Source organism: Cherax quadricarinatus, chromosome 93, assembly GCF_038502225.1.
Source record: "Cherax quadricarinatus isolate ZL_2023a chromosome 93, ASM3850222v1, whole genome shotgun sequence".
NCBI lineage: Eukaryota > Metazoa > Arthropoda > Malacostraca > Decapoda > Parastacidae > Cherax > Cherax quadricarinatus.
Genome location: NC_091384.1, coordinates 9,429,447 through 9,450,594, shown reverse-complemented (window position 1 = coordinate 9,450,594; position 21,148 = coordinate 9,429,447). Strand labels below are relative to the sequence as shown.

At 40.7% G+C, this 21,148-nt stretch overlaps 1 protein-coding gene across 1 annotated transcript in view; it reads left to right on the top strand.

Annotated features, from left to right (window-relative positions):
- Positions 1–21,148, top strand: part of Cdc6 (Cell division cycle 6) — a 78,035-nt gene that overhangs the window by 18,499 nt on the left and 38,388 nt on the right. The window contains exons 4-5 of the mRNA XM_070104678.1: positions 4,508–4,707; positions 14,927–15,087. Of these exons, the coding sequence (XP_069960779.1) occupies positions 4,508–4,707; positions 14,927–15,087 (361 nt within the window). The remainder of the gene's footprint in view (positions 1–4,507; positions 4,708–14,926; positions 15,088–21,148) is intronic.

The following is a 21,148-nucleotide window of genomic DNA, read 5'->3' as shown; positions in this document are numbered from 1 at the left end:
GTCTTATTTCCATTATCTGAGTGTATTTCAGCCTGACAAAAATGCAGAATTTATTCATGTCAGTGCCCAATATGCCCTCGATACAGTTTTAATATGGCTAATCTACCCTAGAAACATAATTTTAACACAAATTCAGCACTCCCCATAATTTCTTAATTTATTATTCATGCATATATCTTGCATTCAGTTTATTCAGAGACAAAATTCTCTTAAATAAAAGTAAATTGCTTTGTTGATTGTTTTTCTATTTGCCAATGACAAAACTTTTGTCATCTCTCATTGACCGTAAGAAAGCTTGTGATACAGTAGACCACAGCATCTTACTCCACAAGCTTGATCATTATGGTATATGAGGTCATACACTAATATATCAAGTCTTACCTTGTACAAGAATGGTATACAATACCGACAAGATGAAATTGAGACACATGTGCAACATCTGGGTATCTTTATTGTAGATGTTTCGCCATCCAGTGGCTTTATCAATACAAATTCCAGGACATAACTTGAAGACAGGAGGACAGGGACTGATTACCTCATCTTCTGTACATAGTTCTCCTGTCTTCAAGTTATGTCCTGGAATTTGTATTGATAAAGCTTCTGGATGGCGAAGTGTCTACAATAAAGATACCCAGATGTTGCACATGTGTCTCAATTTTAAGTCTTACCTTACTAATAGACAGCAATATGTTTCTATTAATGACACAACCTCCTCAACAAGACCCCTGAACACTGGTGCACCACAGGAAAGCATTCTTGGCCCCCTCCTTTTCCTTTTATACATCAACGATCTTCCACATGTATCACAGCAACTTAGACTTGTTCTCTTTGCTGATGACATAACTTTTGTCATCTCCCACCTTAATCTTGCCCCACTTGCCACTATTGTAAATGAAGAACTAATAAAAATATCAACCTGGATGACTGCCAATAAACTTAAACTTAATATAGATAAAATCTTGTATATTATCTTTGGGAGCAGAATTGGTGATGCCCAACAGAACATTACGATTGACAATACTCTTATTGCTAAATACAATGAGGGCAAAATTTCTGGGTTTGCACCTTGACAGCAACTTGAAATTCAGCACTCATATCCAACACAACAAAAAAAAAAAGTATCTAAAACAGTAGGCATCCTCTCAAAGATATGTTACTATGTACTACAAACAGCGTTATTTGCACTATACTATTCTCTGATCTACCCCTACCTCACCTATGTTGTGTGCCTAGGGTTCCACAACATCAAATCACCTGAAGTCAATAATAACCCAACAAAATGCTGCAGTGCATATGATCACACAGTCCACAGCTAGACAACACACTCCTCCACTTTTTTAACCCCTTAACTGTCCAAACGTAGATCTACGTTTGCAATGCCAGTGGTCCGAATATTTTGAAAAAAAAAAAATTAAAGAGGGCAGTTTTCTGCGTGCAATAAGAAAAAAAAATTACAGTCAGTACTTATGGAGATATAAGGCCGCTCAAAGCTGACGTTGGAGGTTCGCCTGATGGCAACATGGAGTTTTGCCGCTTGCAGAAGTGTTACTGATATACCTTTTTTCTCTCTTTTTTTTATTATATAATTTTTGTGTTCTGATAATTACATTTTATAGTAGTACGTAGTTCTGATTTTATAGCCAATCTTTGTTCTGACACTAATATTAGGTACTGAAATAGTACTCAGATAGTCACAAACACACTGACAGGTGAACATTTTCACTTGCCTTGGTCACATACTATTATCTAGAAAGATATACAAAGCATTTATAGGTCCCAGCAACGTTTTAGACATGCTGGAGTATACGTGAAACTCCTTGAAACATGGTGTAAGACGGGTGTCACTCCACTGCTGACAGTGCAGCAGTGGAGTGACACTGATCTGATATAAAAAAGTATCCAGATCAGTTGGCATCTTCTCCAAGACATGCTGCTATATACCTCAAACAGCACTAATCACATTATGCTACTCTCTTATCTATCCATACCTTATCTATGCTATGTCTGCCTTGGGATCCACTGCTGCAAATCACCTTAAGCCAATAATAACTCAACAAAAAGTGACAGTACAAATGATCACATGGTCTAATACCAGACAACACACTGTACCAGTCTTCAGTCTACTACCAGACAACACACTGTGCCAGTCTTCAGTCTACTACCAGACAACACACTGTACCAGTCTTCAGTCTACTACCAGACAACACACTGTACCAGTCTTCAGTCTACTACCAGACAACACTGTACCAGTCTTCAGTCTACTACCAGACAACACACTGTACCAGTCTTCAGTCTACTGCCAGACAACACACAGTACCAGTCTTCAGTCTACTACCAGACAACACACTGTGTCTTCAGTCTTCAGTCTACTACACGACACCACACTGTACCAGTCTTCAGTCTACTACCAGACAACACACTGTACCAGTCTTCAGTCTACTACCAGACAACACACTGTACCAGTCTTCAGTCTACTACCAGACAACACACTGTACCAGTCTTCAGTCTACTGCCAGACAACACACTGTACCAGTCTTCAGTCTACCACCAGACAACACACTGTACCAGTCTTCAGTCTACTGCCAGACAACACACTGTACCAGTCTTCAGTCTACTACCAGACAACACACTGTACCAGTCTTCAGTCTACTACCAGACAACACACTGTACCAGTCTTCAGTCTACTACCAGACAACACACTGTACCAGTCTTCAGTCTACTACCAGACAACACACTGTACCAGTCTTCAGTCTACTACCAGATAACACACTGTACCAGTCTTCAGTCTACTGCCAGACAACACACTGTACCAGTCTTCAGTCTACTACCAGACAACACACTGTACCAGTCTTCAGTCTACTGCCAGACAACACACTGTACCAGTCTTCAGTCTACTGCCAGACAACACACTGTACCAGTCTTCAGTCTACTACCAGACAACACACTGTGCCAGTCTTCAGTCTACTGCCAGACAACACACTGTACCAGTCTTCAGTCTACTACCAGACAACACACTGTACCAGTCTTCAGTCTACTACCAGACAACACACTGTACCAGTCTTCAGTCTACTGCCAGACAACACACTGTACCAGTCTTCAGTCTACTACCAGACAACACACTGTACCAGTCTTCAGTCTACTGCCAGACAACACACTGTACCAGTCTTCAGTCTATTGCCGGACAACAGACCCCACAACTTTTCAAAAGCCTAAACCTACTTAATATACACAACATTCACTCTTACTCCTTTGCTTTCCACATATCAATCCTGACCTGAAACACTTTCTTGATTATTGCCACGGAACTTAGTCACAACACTAGACACAAAAATTTCTATGATACTCCCCATCTCCGACTTAACCTTTGTAAAAATTCAGTGCGTATAAAAGAACCCAAAATCTGGAACTTCCTTCTTGATAACTTCAGAGTCTGTCTGTCTGCCAGCTCCTTCAAAACTTCTTTTTCCTCATGTGATGCCAGTAACAGTTACCTGTAAGAACATAAGAACATAAGAATGTAGGAACACTGCAGAAGGCCTACTGGCCCATACGAGGCAGGTCCTTATCAAAACGACATCTACCTAAAGCTACTCAAGAAATAACTCCCGTACCCCTTGACTCCAATCAAACCCAGCCCCTCCCACTCATATATTTGTCCAGTCTCTTCTTAAAGCTACCCAAGGTCCTAACCTCTATCACCCCACTGGACATTTCTTTGAATTCCTTCAACCTCAAAATTTTTATAAAACTGTGTACGTATTCTTATTCTCATTCGTAATCAAACTTTGAAGAGATTGTATTCCTGCTTGTTTGTTTTGTTAGTCATTAAATAGTCCCATTGTATTTTCTTTTCTCCAATTTAGCAACTCACTCTCAATTTCTTTGAGTTATTTTTCAGATAGAATTTTTTCTTAGAAATTAGCTATGAAACTATTACTGCATATAGTCGCTGCTTCCAGAATTTGGCTTCACAATTAGAAACGTCCTGTCATGTCATGTAAAAAACTGTACCTATAACCTTCCTAAACCAAAACCCAGATTAATTCTTTGAGTTATACTGAATTAAATATCAGCTAATGTACAAAATAATCATCTAATGTAAAAGATAGTAGCTATTAACTACATATACAGTGGACCCCCGCATAACGATTACCTCCGAATGCGACCAATTATGTAAGTGTATTTATGTAAGTGCGTTTGTACATGTATGTTTGGGGGTCTGAAATGGACTAATCTACTTCACAATATTCCTTATGGGAACAAATTCGGTCAGTACTGGCACCTGAACATACTTCTGGAGTGAAAAAATATCGTTAACCGGGGGTCCACTGTACTTCCAAGTTGACTAACTGATTCCCTCAAACTTCTCCTGATCTTCACCACTCTTCTTTGTATTGGACCGATGAAGCCACTGTGTGGCAAAATGTTTCCTTTATAAAGTTACCCAAGTGTTGCAAATGTGTGTAATACATCAAGTGAATTATTTATTGTATTTTTGTTTCTGCAGTGACAGCTTACCGTGCAGTGCGTCAGTGTTTGAACACAGGCACTCCGACAGTACTGATGTGTCGAGAGAAGCAAGTCAATGAAATGCGGGATTTTCTTACACACCATTTGACTAACACCATACCTGGCTCACTCTACGTCTCAGGTCCTCCAGGCACTGGCAAAACTGCTTCTTTAAATTACATTCTTGACAGCTTACAAGTAAGTGTTGTTCATTTTCTTTGTGTTTCCTGCATGGGAGGCTTTGTTTACACCCCATCACCCTCCCCCACAGTGCTAAGACAGTGGAGTTTCCTAATGCATATAGGGGAAGTTTCAGGTCTGCCTACTATGGCACTCCTTAATGGAAATTCCGCAAGAGCACTCCTAAAAGGGTTAAAATACAGTGGACCCCCGCTTTACGATCAGCTCCCAATGCGACCAATTATGTAAGTGCGTTTGTACGTGTATGTTTGGGGGTCTGAAATGGACTAATCTAATTCACAATATTCCTTATGGGAACAAATTCGTTCAGTACTGGCACCTGAACATACTTCTGGAATGAAATAATATCGTAAACCGGGGGTCCACTGTAATTGTTTTTTAGCTAATGTACATTCTTCTCTCTGACCCTCACTGGAGGTCATGCAGCATCAACTTTGTTTGGTGAGAAAAACTTTTTAACACACCAGCCGTCTCCCACTGACATACAGTGATCTGGAAAAGAAGCAACATTTTCACCATCTCTCACTCCATCACTGTCTCACCAGAGGCATATAAATATCATAGTTGAGATGTTCCTCCAGACTGCAGTCTCCCCAGCCCTCCTGCAGGGTGCAGCACTGCAGAGTGCAACTATATTTTTTAGTTCTTAAGTCATGGAAATTATTAATCTATACACTATCCAGACTCCTGAAATTAATATTATTCCCAGTGTCCACTGTAAAAGAAAAAAATGGGATGGTGGAGAATCTTTTTCTGAAAGTACTGACACCAAAAGTAAGAAATTTTGTGAAAAAAAAAATATGAAATTAGGCATGTGCAAAGTTAGCAGTCTGGGCGTAATTCATCGACGATTTCACCCACTTTTGAGTTCTGTTTAATTAAATTCTTATCTAGTCTCTAGTATGCTTTCCACTCTACCACTTAAGCACAAGAAACCTCCCATTTAACATTACAACTGCCCAATAAAGTACATGGAAGTTGGCCAGTTTTACACAAAACTGAAGAAATGCCAATTTAACCATTAAACGGTCCAAACGTATATATACGTTCACGCGCGTAGTGCCCCAAACGTATATATACGTTTTCTTTGCCATTCATTCAACATTGCCACAATAAGCCTGAGTCACCTAGACATGAGAGAATGGGGGTGTGCACTCACTGTGTTCCATATTAAAATAATTGGGGATGCCTGGGTACCATATGCTCTTTTTTCCTTTTAAAAGAAAAGATTTTTTTTTCCTCAAAAAATTTGGGGCGCTACGCTAGTGAACGTACAGTGGACCCCCGGTTAACGATATTTTTTCACTCCAGAAGTATGTTCAGGTGCCAGTACTGACCGAATTTGTTCCCATAAGAAATATTGTGAAGTAGATTAGTCCATTTCAGACCCCCAAACATACACGTACAAACGCACTTACATAAATACACTTACATAATTGGTCACATTCGGAGGTAATCGTTATGCGGGGGTCCACTGTATATATACGTTTGGACCGTTTAAGGGTTAAAAATAATTCAAAATAAAAAAGTAGACATTCCTGGCACTAAAACAACATTTTCTCTGTTAATTACATCCCCAGACCTCTTCTATATTACACTCGCCTTCCAATTTGAATTCATAATAATCACATAAAAATAGATTTCCTCTATTTCTCAGTTAATAAAATATGACAAAAATGTTTAGTCATGATTTACAGCATCCCAATAATTGAATCAGATTTATTAAAAACCCATAAGAGAGACTAGGGGGAATAGGCGGGCCTTACCCGTCCACAGGAAAATATACGAAAATTGAATATTTCCGCTACTTTGAGCCCAGTTTGAAGGTACTTCTGGTTCTTGTGAGCAGCCAAAATCATCTGTTTCAGTAGTGTCTTCCATTCTGTCATATGATACCAAGAAACGGCTATAATGAAACTGTACAAATCTATCCTAGAAAACACCTCAGTGTTGCTGTTTTAACCCGTAAACGGTCCAAACGTATATATATGTTCACTACCGTACTGCCCCAACTTTTTTGAGAAAAAAAAATTGTTGTTTTTAATAGGAAAAAAGAGCATATGGTACCCAGGCATCCCCAATTATTTTAATATGGTGCACAGTGAGTGCTCACACCCATTCTCACATGTCTAGGCGACTCGGGCTTATCGTGGCAATGTTAAATGTAGGACACATAAAACGTATATATACACAAATAACCCGCACATAAAAGACAGAAGCTTACGACGACGTTTCGGTCCGACTTGGACCATTGACAAAGTCACACTAACAGAGGAGGAGCAGGACGGCTATATATAGGCAGGAAGAGGTGGAGGTAGTAGTAGTGGTAGTAGTAGTGGTAGTAGTAGTAGTAGTAGTAGTACAAGAATTGTATATAATACCGACAGGATGAAATGACACATGCACAACACCGGGGCATCCCCACCGTAGACGTTTCGCCATCCAGCCAGCCACTGGATGGCGAAACGTCCACAACAAAGACAACCAGACGCCGCACATGTGCCTAATTTCATCAGTAGATGTAGTAGAAGAAGAAGAGGTAGTAGTAGTGGTAGAAGTGGGAAATAAGGAAGACGAGCCAGTCAAATACAAAGGAAGGGGAGCACTGCAAGAGAGCTAGAAACCCACAGAGGGAGAGCAAGCACACCGAGGTGCGTGAAAGGGGAAGTGGTGAAATAAAATAAAGAAGGAACAGAAACACGAGACAGGAGAGAGAAAGACAACCCAGAGGAGAAAAGGAGAGAGGAAAGGGGAAGAGGAAGAAGAAAAAGAAGAAGAAGAAGAAAAAAATGAGGATTCAGGTTAAGTCACGGGTGTTCTGAAGTTTGGAGCATTTTACAATGTAGTGGGAGAGGAAGGCATCTACAGAGACGAAGCCAGGGCTAAGGTTCATACAAGGAAAGTTGTGTATAAGAGAGGATTCAACTAAACGGCGACTGTTCGAGTTGGAAGTAGGGAAGACAGTTTTAGCAGAAGACCAGTCAATAGGATGGCTATGATCTCTGACGTGACAGAAAAGAGCATTGTTAGTGTCGGCAAGCCTAACACTATTTTTGTGCTCCCTAAGTCTGTCAGAAAGAGATCGACCAGTTTCTCCAAAGTATTGAAGAGGACAGGAGGAGCAAGAAATAGAGTAGACACCAGGAACATCTGTAGAGGGAGGAGAGGTATGAACGAGATTAGTGCGAAGAGTGTTAGTCTGGCGGAAGGTAAGCTTGATGTCTAAGGGACGGAGAGAATTGTTGAGATTAGAAAGACCGGAAATGTAGGGAAGGCAGAGGATAGAAGAGTTCCCATGAGTAGAGAGTTTGGGAGAGAAGAAATTGCGTTTAGCACGTGAGAGGGCAGAGTCTATGAAATGGGAAGGGTAGCCAAGACGGGAGAACGAATTATAAAGAGTGGAAATTTCTGCTGGAAGGAACTGAGGATCACAGATGCGGAGGGCACGGAGAAAGAGGGAGATAAGAACACTTTTCTTGACAGGGGAAGCATGATAGGAAAAGTAGTGAATGTACATGCCACTGTGCATAGGTTTACGGTAAACGGAAAAGGAAAAACCCGTATCTGAGCGGTGGACATGGACATCAAGGAAAGGAAGTAAGGAATTAGATTCCCATTCAGCTTTAAACTTAATGGAAGGGGCAAGATTGTTAAGAGCTTCAAGAAAAGGTTGGAAGAGACTGGAGTCATGAGGCCACAGAGCAAAGATGTCATCCACATAGCGGAGCCAGAGTGAAGGTTGCACATCGAGGGTAGGAAGAAGAACAGTCTCGAAGTATTCCATGTAAAGATTAGCAAGGACAGGAGAGAGAGGAGAGCCCATAGCGACACCGAAGGTTTGGGAATAATATTTCCCTTGGAAGGAAAAGGAGTTAGAGTCCACACAGAGGCGGATCAGATCAAGAAAGACATCAGTGGGGATAGGGAGATGAAGAAACCCTTCATGGGCCTTCTCTCTAAGGAAATCAAGGACATCATCAAGAGGGACATTGGTGAAGAGGGACTCAACGTCAAGACTAAGCATCTTACAGGTTGGGAGAGAGCGAACCCGTTCAATGAAGTCTTGAGAGTGACGGAGGTGGGCAGGAGAAAAAGTACCAAGAAAGGGAGTGAGGGTTTTGGCCAGCCAAGAAGCAAGAGAATAAGAGACAGAACCTCTAGAGGATATGATAGGACGAAGAGGAATATCAGGTTTATGAGTTTTGGGAAGGCCATAGAAATAGGGAAGAGAGGGACAGATGACACGAAACCGTTGAACAAGGTCAAAGTCAGGAGGACAGAGGTCGGAGAGAGTCCTTAGTTTTTTGTTGAAAGTTCTCTTGATGCGATCAAGAGGGTTGGAGGTGGAGGTAGTAGTAGTGGTAGTAGTAGTGGTAGTAGTAGTAGTAGTGTTTCTGTTCCTTCTTTATTTTATTTCACCACTTCCCCTTTCACGCACCTCGGTGTGCTTGCTCTCCCTCTGTGGGTTTCTAGCTCTCTTGCAGTGCTCCCCTTCCTTTGTATTTGACTGGCTCGTCTTCCTTATTTCCCACTTCTACCACTACTACTACCTCTTCTTCTTCTACTACATCTACTGATGAAATTAGGCACATGTGCGGCGTCTGGTTGTCTTTGTTGTGGACGTTTCGCCATCCAGTGGCTGGCTGGATGGCGAAACGTCTACGGTGGGGATGCCCGGGTGTTGTGCATGTGTCATTTCATCCTGTCGGTATTATATACAATTCTTGTACTACTACTACTACTACTACTACCACTACTACTACCACTACTACTACCTCCACCTCTTCCTGCCTATATATAGCCGTCCTGCTCCTCCTCTGTTAGTGTGACTTTGTCAATGGTCCAAGTCGGACCGAAACGTCGTCGTAAGCTTCTGTCTTTTATGTGCGGGTTATTTGTGTATCGTTCCAGTCACGGTATTGTGCCTTTTTGTTATTTATTTATGGACCCCGCAGTTAAGCGTCATATTCTCTCCAACTTTTTTAATGTTCTTCCCTCTTTTAAACCCCTCTTTCGATCCTATGAGGCTGCTCTTATTGCTACCCGGCGTCGTAAGAATCAGCTTCGCTTCCTACGTGACTGTCTTGCTGAGCAAGTTCTGCCACCTTCCTTCTCCCACTTCCTGAAAACCAACCCACTGGGCACTCCCTTTCCTGATCATGCCCGTCTCCTACTTCAACAGCTCATTCTTTCTACTAAATCACAGGTTGAAGATGCCTTCTTTACTCTCCGTCAACGTCAACGTGCTCTCTTTGCGGCTCTACCACAGGATCTCTGTAACCTTCTCTCTACCATTGCCTTTGACACTGCTCGCCTGGATGCGCAAATTCATTCTTCCAAACTACAAAATAAACTTCAACGTCTCATCTCAGCTAGCCCTTGGTCTAAATTCTCCCTCACTGACTGTGTTACTAATCTGTCTTCTGTCTCACTCTCTCAGTATGAGCTTGAACTTCTTGGTTTTGGTCTTTCCTTTGCCACTTCGCCTACTCCTCGCACTGGTATTTCCCTGATTAGCTCTTTTGATTCCTTTCGTCAATCTCGCTTCCGTAATCTTCCTGACTTGTCCACTTTTCGTGGTGCTCTCCTTCCTGCTCTTGTTAGTCTGTTTTCCAAGAATCACCACCTTCCACGCCGTTACCAACTTGCCCTTTCTTCTCTTAAATCTAACACTAACATTGTCATACTATCTTCTGACAAAGGTAATTCGGTAGTTATCCTTGATCGCGAGGATTACCTCCGTAAAGCTGATGTCTTGCTCTCTGACTCACGCACCTACACTCCTCTCGTTTCCAACCCTCTTGATCGCATCAAGAGAACTTTCAACAAAAAACTAAGGACTCTCTCCGACCTCTGTCCTCCTGACTTTGACCTTGTTCAACGGTTTCGTGTCATCTGTCCCTCTCTTCCCTATTTCTATGGCCTTCCCAAAACTCATAAACCTGATATTCCTCTTCGTCCTATCATATCCTCTAGAGGTTCTGTCTCTTATTCTCTTGCTTCTTGGCTGGCCAAAACCCTCACTCCCTTTCTTGGTACTTTTTCTCCTGCCCACCTCCGTCACTCTCAAGACTTCATTGAACGGGTTCGCTCTCTCCCAACCTGTAAGATGCTTAGTCTTGACGTTGAGTCCCTCTTCACCAATGTCCCTCTTGATGATGTCCTTGATTTCCTTAGAGAGAAGGCCCATGAAGGGTTTCTTCATCTCCCTATCCCCACTGATGTCTTTCTTGATCTGATCCGCCTCTGTGTGGACTCTAACTCCTTTTCCTTCCAAGGGAAATATTATTCCCAAACCTTCGGTGTCGCTATGGGCTCTCCTCTCTCTCCTGTCCTTGCTAATCTTTACATGGAATACTTCGAGACTGTTCTTCTTCCTACCCTCGATGTGCAACCTTCACTCTGGCTCCGCTATGTGGATGACATCTTTGCTCTGTGGCCTCATGACTCCAGTCTCTTCCAACCTTTTCTTGAAGCTCTTAACAATCTTGCCCCTTCCATTAAGTTTAAAGCTGAATGGGAATCTAATTCCTTACTTCCTTTCCTTGATGTCCATGTCCACCGCTCAGATACGGGTTTTTCCTTTTCCGTTTACCGTAAACCTATGCACAGTGGCATGTACATTCACTACTTTTCCTATCATGCTTCCCCTGTCAAGAAAAGTGTTCTTATCTCCCTCTTTCTCCGTGCCCTCCGCATCTGTGATCCTCAGTTCCTTCCAGCAGAAATTTCCACTCTTTATAATTCGTTCTCCCGTCTTGGCTACCCTTCCCATTTCATAGACTCTGCCCTCTCACGTGCTAAACGCAATTTCTTCTCTCCCAAACTCTCTACTCATGGGAACTCTTCTATCCTCTGCCTTCCCTACATTTCCGGTCTTTCTAATCTCAACAATTCTCTCCGTCCCTTAGACATCAAGCTTACCTTCCGCCAGACTAACACTCTTCGCACTAATCTCGTTCATACCTCTCCTCCCTCTACAGATGTTCCTGGTGTCTACTCTATTTCTTGCTCCTCCTGTCCTCTTCAATACTTTGGAGAAACTGGTCGATCTCTTTCTGACAGACTTAGGGAGCACAAAAATAGTGTTAGGCTTGCCGACACTAACAATGCTCTTTTCTGTCACGTCAGAGATCATAGCCATCCTATTGACTGGTCTTCTGCTAAAACTGTCTTCCCTACTTCCAACTCGAACAGTCGCCGTTTAGTTGAATCCTCTCTTATACACAACTTTCCTTGTATGAACCTTAGCCCTGGCTTCGTCTCTGTAGATGCCTTCCTCTCCCACTACATTGTAAAATGCTCCAAACTTCAGAACACCCGTGACTTAACCTGAATCCTCATTTTTTTCTTCTTCTTCTTCTTTTTCTTCTTCCTCTTCCCCTTTCCTCTCTCCTTTTCTCCTCTGGGTTGTCTTTCTCTCTCCTGTCTCGTGTTTCTGTTCCTTCTTTATTTTATTTCACCACTTCCCCTTTCACGCACCTCGGTGTGCTTGCTCTCCCTCTGTGGGTTTCTAGCTCTCTTGCAGTGCTCCCCTTCCTTTGTATTTGACTGGCTCGTCTTCCTTATTTCCCACTTCTACCACTACTACTACCTCTTCTTCTTCTACTACATCTACTGATGAAATTAGGCACATGTGCGGCGTCTGGTTGTCTTTGTTGTGGACGTTTCGCCATCCAGTGGCTGGCTGGATGGCGAAACGTCTACGGTGGGGATGCCCGGGTGTTGTGCATGTGTCATTTCATCCTGTCGGTATTATATACAATTCTTGTACTACTACTACTACTACTACTACCACTACTACTACCACTACTACTACCTCCACCTCTTCCTGCCTATATATAGCCGTCCTGCTCCTCCTCTGTTAGTGTGACTTTGTCAATGGTCCAAGTCGGACCGAAACGTCGTCGTAAGCTTCTGTCTTTTATGTGCGGGTTATTTGTGTATCGTTCCAGTCACGGTATTGTGCCTTTTTGTTATTTAACGTATATATACGTTTGGGGCACTAGCGGTAAAAACGTATATATACGTTTGGACCATTTACGGGTTAAAATAAACACACTGTCAGAGCTGTTTTTTCCCATCACGACAGGATTTGCTCTCATATCTAAGCCAAAATTTGCCACTCACAATTCATCTGAGTGAACTGAGCTCGTGACAGAACCATGTGCGGAACCTTGGTTTCAGTGATGTAATTGTACGTGGTGAATGCTGAATGGGTTAAACAGTGTATTTTTCAGGAACATAACCTGCGTGAGTTGTGTTAATCTGACGTATAATATTTTCATATCTGTAGTGTTTAAAGACGAAATAAATTGAGTTAAAAAATATTTGTAGAAATTTATGGTGAATATTGCAGTTGGTGATGACGCTAGTTGTTGCTGCTCTGCACGTGTGCCTGGTACTAAAACAACTTAGATCACAACTATTATTGTAATATAGTAGTGTACATAATGTTAGATGTTGATAATCTTCTCTGATTTCAGCTCTCTGTACATCGATAAGTTCTCGTCTGTTTTTATTCTCATTACATACATAAACACTTTAAAATGTCTTTTTTTTCCCCCTCAAACTTTTAACTTGTCAGCAATTTTCTGTACTCGCCTATTTGTACTCACCTATTTGTGGTTGCAGGGGTCGAGTCATAGCTCCTGGCCCCGCCTCTTCGCTGATTGCTACTGTGTGTGTGTGTGTGTGTGTGTACTCACCTAGTTGTACTCACCTAGTTGAGGTTGCAGGGGTCGAGTCCAAGCTCCTGGCCCCGCCTCTTCACTGGTCACTACTAGGTCACTCTCCCTGAACCATGAGCTTTATCGTACCTCTGCTTAAAGCTATGTATGGATCCTGTCTCCACTACATCGCTTCCCAAACTATTCCATTTCCTGACTACTCTGTGGCTGAAGAAATACTTCCTAACATCCCTTTGATTCATCTGTGTCTTCAGCTTCCAACTGTGTCCCCGTGTTGCTGTGTCCAGTCTCTGGAACATCCTGTCTTTGTCCATCTTGTCAATTCCTATCAGTATTTTGTAAGTCGTTATCATGTCCTCCCTATCTCTCCTGTCCTCCAGTGTCGTCAGGTTGATTTCCCTTAACCTCTCCTCATAGGACATACCTCTTAACTCTGGGACTAGTCTTGTTGCAAACCTTTGCACTTTCTCTAGTTTCTTTACATGCTTGGCTAGGTGTGTGTGTGTGTGTGTGTGTGTGTGTGTGTGTGTGTGTGTGTGTGTGTGTGTGTGTGTGTGTGTGTGTGTGTGTGTGTGCACATGTGCATGCATGTCTTGGTGTAAGGAATAGTGATGTCCTTGGTGGTCCAGAATGAACCCTAAGCTGAGACAATGTTATTGCACACTGTGCCAGGGCTAGTTGCAGATTGAAGATTTGCTGAACCACTAACAACCTAACACCTCAGCATTTGAGTATCTCTATTTGTGGAAATGCTTCTCCAGTCAGTGGCTTCATCAGTCCAGTACAAAGAATGGTGGAAGGTGAGGGGGAGTTTGAGGAATCAGTCCGTCAGTCTGCAGAGGATATGTGCAGTACATCCAGCTAGTACGTTTATTCAGTTCACCCAACTATATAGTTCATCCAACTATTCAGTTTGTCTAACTATTCTATTCTATTATCTTTTACTCTTAAGAATCTATAGGTAGTTTATTTTGGGCAGGGGGAGGGAGAAAAGTTTTTTTTTTTTTTTCATTAAAAAAATTTAGTAAAAATTAGAGGTTTCTCTTGAACTCTTCCTAATGTGCTCATATACCACTGACATATTTTTCATTTTCTTTAACATGCTGGTCGTCTCTCACTGACGGGTACCCTGAAAACAAACATTTTCACCATCATTCACACTATCAGTCTTGCCAGAGATGCACAAATATGGCAGCTGAGATGTCTCTCTCAACAGCAAATATCCCAAACCCCTCCTATAGAGTAGAGACACTATACTCCACAACTCATTCTATCAATACAGCAAAGTTCTTGACTTACAAACACACTGAGAATTTTCTGTGTTGTGTATATTATCATTATTACGTATATCATTATTGTGTATAATATCATTGTCTTTATTATACACAATACAAAAGGTCCCCAGTGTGTTTGTAAGTTGAAGACTTACTGTATTACAAATATTATAAACAATTCAGTAGGTCCCCAGTGTGTTTGTAAGTTGAAGACTTCCTGTAAAGTAAAGTAGCCAAATGTTTTATCTTTAGGTTAACAAGATAAGAAGAATATTTGTGAACTGCATGACTGTGAAGACGTCAGGGGCCATATACAAAGCAATAGTGTCCGGCCTCAAGCTGACAGTATCTGGTACTGACAGAGAGAACCTGAGGACTGTTGAGAGAGCATTAACATCATCCAAGATCCCAGTGTAAGTCAACAGCTTCTTCATTACTTGTTACCTGAGCAATTAAATATTATAATGCAGCTTTTAGGAAGGAAGCCGTGGAAACCAGTTAGCCAGATTTGTTCTAGAGGTTGGAAGGCCAGTGCTTGTACTCATTATCATTAACGTATTTATTTATTTATATATACTATGTATTTTTTTAATACACCTGTCATCTACCTCCATCTACTACCATCTACTTCCCCTTACTATTACTATCCCCTTGATGCCAGCATTTTAGTTGCCTCTTATGACACTCATGACTTACGGAGGAAGAATTCTTCATTGCGGGTCACTTAGTGTCCAGGACACTGTACTGAACAGACAGGTGACTCGTACAGACATGTCACTCTCTGCACTGAACAGGCAAGTGACTCGTACAGACATATCAGTCTGCACTCATACAGACATGTCAAGCAACTCATACAGACATGTCAGTCTTTACAGTGAACGAGTAATTGACTTGTAAAGAAATGTCAGTCTCTGCACTGAACAAGCAAGCGACTCGTAAAGACATGTCAGTCTCTGCACTGAACAAGCAAGCGACTCGTAAAGACATGTCAGTCTCTGCACTGAACAAGCAAGCGACTCGTAAAGACATGTCAGTCTCTGCACTGAACAAGCAAGCGACTCGTAAAGACATGTCAGTCTCTGCACTGAACAAGCAAGCGACTCGTAAAGACATGTCAGTCTGCACTGAACAAGCAAGTGACTCGTACAGACATAAACTTACATCTCATCTTTGGAACAGTGGTTCCCAATTATTTTTTTTTAAATTAAAATTTGAAATCTTATTTGCTTCACACCTGCGGTGGTACTGGTACATACCTAACATCACAGTAAATTACCTTTGATTTATAAAAATAATCATAATAGTGGGGAAGAAGAGAAGAATTCTTCCTCCATAAGCCATGCATGTTGCCAGGAGCAAGGGGCTAATAACACCTTCTGTATGTATTACAGGTCAGCCATCACTAATCCAGCAATCAGTAATCCTGTTCCATTAGTAATCCGTGGCGCCACTATTTTCGGCTAGCATAATTTCAAATTTCTGGGGTTGCCATGCCAACCTGCCACTACTGTTTAGTGGCGCTACTTGCAGCATAAGTTATTCTAGTTTCTTTTTCTCCATTTATTGTTATAACCTGCTCACTTTTAGCCCTATCCACGGTACCAACGAAAAAAGAATTGCTTCTCGTCGTGTAAAGCACGTACACCGTACATTGTCCATAAATGATAAGGTGGCTTTCAAGCCACTATTGGTTGCCATGAGCTCATTTCACTCAAATAAGCTGTGACCAGTAAATTTGGGCCTACATGTGAGAGAATAGGTCTGTGTGGTAAGTGTGCACTATATATAAAAAAATCCTGCAGCACGCAGTGCATAATGAAAAAATACTGTGACTTTTTTTTGGTGTTAAACAGCGACTGCGGTGTATTTTCGTATGGTTTTTATGGTTGTATTCTCATTTTTTGGGTCGCATTTGATAGAATGGAAGATATATTACAGAAATAGATACGATTTTGATTGGTTTCACGAAGGAAAGTACCTTGAAATTGAGTTCAAAGTAGCGGGAATGTTAGATTTTTGCCTATGTTCAAGAGTAAATAAATGATATCACTGTTCAGTAAGTGTCCACCTGGCCAGTCTAATACGCGGTCACGAATGGGTTGACATTATTTATACAATTATCTCAATAATGCAGTAATCTACTTAACAGTAAATCTTCTATTTTTTGTGTGAATAAAAATTAAAAATTGAAATTGAAAGAGGGGCCTGGAGACATGACTAATGAACAGAGAAAATGTTATTTTAGTGCCAGGAATGTCTGCACTGTTTATTCTGGACCCTATTTTAAAATTGGCACCCTACAGATCCCGATGATGCCGGACTCGTGATGGTCAGCTGTACTAAATTTAAAAGGAGAAACTTTTGTTTCTTCCTTTTGGGCCACCCTGCCCTGGTAGGTATGGCTGGTTTGTCGGAGGAAGAAGAAAAACTTGCATTTCTTTTTCAGGTCATCCTACCTCGGTGCGAGACAGCCAGTGTGTTAACCCTTTGACTGTCGCAACCCCCAATCCTGAGGTGTCTCCTGGTGTCGCAAAATTTAAAAAAAAAAAAAAATTATTTTTTCTTATGAAATGATAGAGAATCTTTTCCCGATTGTAATGACACCAAAAAAACGAAATTTGATGGAAAACTGACGGAATTATGCTCTCGCGAAGTTAGCGACCTCGGCGCTGTTTACAAATCGGCGATTTCGCCCACTTTGAGCCCTATTTTCGGCTAATTCCATTGTTCCAGTCGCCCAACCTCATAGCTATTTCTTTAGAACTCCATTTTTTCTATCGATTGAGTACAGGAAACTGCCCATTTACTGATTACAACTACCTAATAATGTGGTCAGAAATTTGCAATTTGGTCAATTTCACGAAAACTAAAAAATATGACAATTTCAAAATAAGGTCCAGAATGAACAATGCAGACATTCCAGGCTCTAAAATAACGTTTTCTTTGTTCATCAGTCACGTCTCCAGGCACCTCTGATATTACTCTTGCTTTCTATTTTGAATTTTTATTCAAACAAAAAATGTTAGACTTACTATTATGCAGACTACTGCAATACTGTAATAATTGTATAAATAACATCAACCCATTCATGACTGCATATTAGAATGGCTAGTTGGACATTTATTGGACAATGGCATCATTTGTTTACTTTTGAACATTGGCAAAAATCAAACATTTCCTCTAATTTGAGCTCCATTTCTAGGTTCTTTTTATAGTAAAATCAATCAAAAACACCTCTATTTCTGTAATATGCTTTCCATTCTATCAAATGAGACCAAGAAAACGAGAATACAACCATAAATACTATACGAAAATAGACCACAAAGTCGGCATTTTAATTAAAAAAAACGGTCGGAGTTTTTTTTTTCTCATTATGCACTGTGTGCTCCAGGATTTTTTTTATATGGTGCACACTGACAACACAGACCCATTCTCTCACATGTGGGCCTACCAGCTTTCTCCTGCTTGATTTGAAGCCGCTAGAATTTATGAGTATATATACGTCAAACACGGCACCTCGTAAAACGTATATATACGGCCGCGACAGTCAAAGGGTTAAAAATACCATTAATAATAATCATTTGGGACTTTGTAATTCTTGAGTTCCTTCTTTCGAAAAACGCTCAAGCACTTGTATGACAAGCTATAAATACGGTAGCTGAAAGAATACAGTTTATACTGAAGAGTGACAGTATGATCGTTATCATTATACACACTAAGATTTAAAGCAGGAACAGATTCCTGACTCCTAACAGACACTGGTAACCTGTTAGACGTGCAGCTACACAAGAAAAGGCCCTTTCTTACAAATGATTTCTATCCAACATCACCAGACTCAGGCTGAAAACATCAGCAGTGATTTGCAGAAATATTCCCAAGTCCAGTGTGAAAGGTTCTATGAAGATAAATGGTATAAAATACCACCACAATGGAAAAATAAACTTGACTACATTCGCCCACACGGTGGGCTTTATCAAGTCACACACACGTTTCTTCAATAAAGATTCCCATATACAGTGGACCCCCGCTTAACGATCACCTCCCAATGCGACCAATTATGTAAGTGTATTTATGTAAGTACGTTTGTACGTGTATGTTTGGGGGTCTGAAATGGACTAATCTACTTCACAATATTCCTTATGGGAACAAATTCGGTCAGTACTGGCACCTGAACATACTTCTGGAATGAAAAAATATCGTTAACCGGGGGTCCACTGTATTAGTGTCTCAATTCTTCAACTTGTCGGTTTTCAAAACCATTCATCACACACAGATCTACCTGAGCAGAGAGTGTGAGTATGTACAGTAGGGCCCCGCTTTACGGCGTTTCACTTTACGGCGTTCCGCTAATACAGTCATTTCAAATTATGACCAAAACTCGCTATACGGCTCCCCCACCTTACTTTCTGATACGGTCACCGCGCCCCACCCGGTTTGTTTACATTCTCCGTGAACTCAGTAAGCACTAAGTCTCTCCATTTTGTCTGGAAACTCAAAAATTTCAAATGTTTTTAAAAGTTATTTCGTATTTTATATATACTCTGATAATTATACTTATGTATACCTGTACCTAAATAAGCTTACATACTGTGCTGGCGTGCAGGTACACATTAAAATCAGTAAGAGTGTCTTATGTCTCCAGACGTCATATTAGTAATGATAATCATCGAGTCTCATTTAAATGTCGTATATTACGTTAATATACACATTTTCATTAATCCATCTACGATATTTTTTTCAAAATTATGTAATAAACACGATGCATAACATATAAATAAGATAAATACACCCCACAGTAGAATAAATAAACATAAATGTGAGATGTGGTAGCAGACGACTTACACAAGTGATGCCATATTAGAAATGATGATGATAATAATAATAATCACCGAGTCTCATTAAATGTCGTATATTACGTTAATATACACATTTTCATTAATCCATCCATGATATTTTTTTCAAAATTATATAATAAACATGATACATAACATAAAAAGATGATAAATACACCCCACAATAGAATAAATAAACATAAATATGAGATGTGGTAGCCAGATAACTTGTACAAGTGACGGCAAGAATAACATTTTCTCTAATCTAACATAAGAGAAAATGTGTTACTGGGGGTAACTGTAGAAAATTATTCCTTTCGTATGTATGTAAGTTTATTCAGGTATACACAAATACAGTTACATAGAGTATCATACATAACAACATATGTGTAGAGAACCTGGGATAACCCAAAAAAGTCAGAGTGACTTATTTCCATTGCCTTCACTCAGAGCGTCATTTCTTCTCAAAATGATGTTACATGAGAATGGAAGTGTTCTTCTTTATTTATTCTATCGTATCAATGTAGAGACAACCTGTACACACTGTAACTTGTATACAAACCAGACGTGTACACTTTGTTTACAAAACTTGCATTCGCCTGTTTTGTTTACATAACTCTGCGCCTGTCCTCTCTCATCCACTCATTCTTTCTCTCTCTCATTTATTCGTTTTATCTCATTTACTTACTCCTGACCCTACATTAAGACTACAAATATTTTAAGGTAAGTAATGAGTGAACTGTATATACATTTTATCGCTCTGGGATGCTTAAATATCATAGAATAGTATGTGTAGGTGGGTTGGCCTGGTATGGTAGTCCGGCTGACTACCATACATACCACACTTGATTTTTTACAATAAATACTACTCATCTCACCCTATATTTTAAGGTAAGTAATGAGTGAACTGTATATACATTTTATCGCTCTGGGATGCCTAAATATCATAGAATAGTATGTGTGGGTGGGTTGGCCTGGTATGGTAGCCCAGCTGACTACCATACATACCACACTTGATTTACAATAAATACTGCTTGTCTCACCCTAGATTAAGACTATAAATATTTTAAGGTAAGTAATGAGTGCGCTATGTGTGTATTGTACTTTTTTATTGTTTTTTGATGCCTGGTTCTATTGCTAACTTAATATATGTTAGTGTAAACTTGTTATCTAGTTTGTATGCATTTATAAGTGGAAAAAAGGGTGTTCCACTTTACGGCGGTTTCAGCTTTATGGCGGTAGCCTGGAACCTAACCTGCCGTATAAATGGGGCCCTACTGTATAGGCAGTAGAGTGACGTGAAGAGTCAGGTGAGGAATGTTGAAGTTGACAGCTGAGAAGAGGTCGCATTTGACAAGGGCCTACCTGGCATGGGCTAATAGGTTTGTTGCTGGGTAGGATAATGATAGTTTCACTTCATGCATACTGTACCAGCAAGATTATTAAGCTTTTTAACCCTTTCAGTGTCGTGACCCCTGCTCGCCAATGTTCCTCTCAGATGAAGAATTTAAAAAAAAAAAAAAAGATTTTTTCTCATGAAATGATAGAGAATCTTTTTTCAGTACGAAATTTGATGGAAGCCTTACGGAATTGCCCTCTCGCAAAGTTAGCAGTCTCGACGATATTTATGCATCAGCGATTT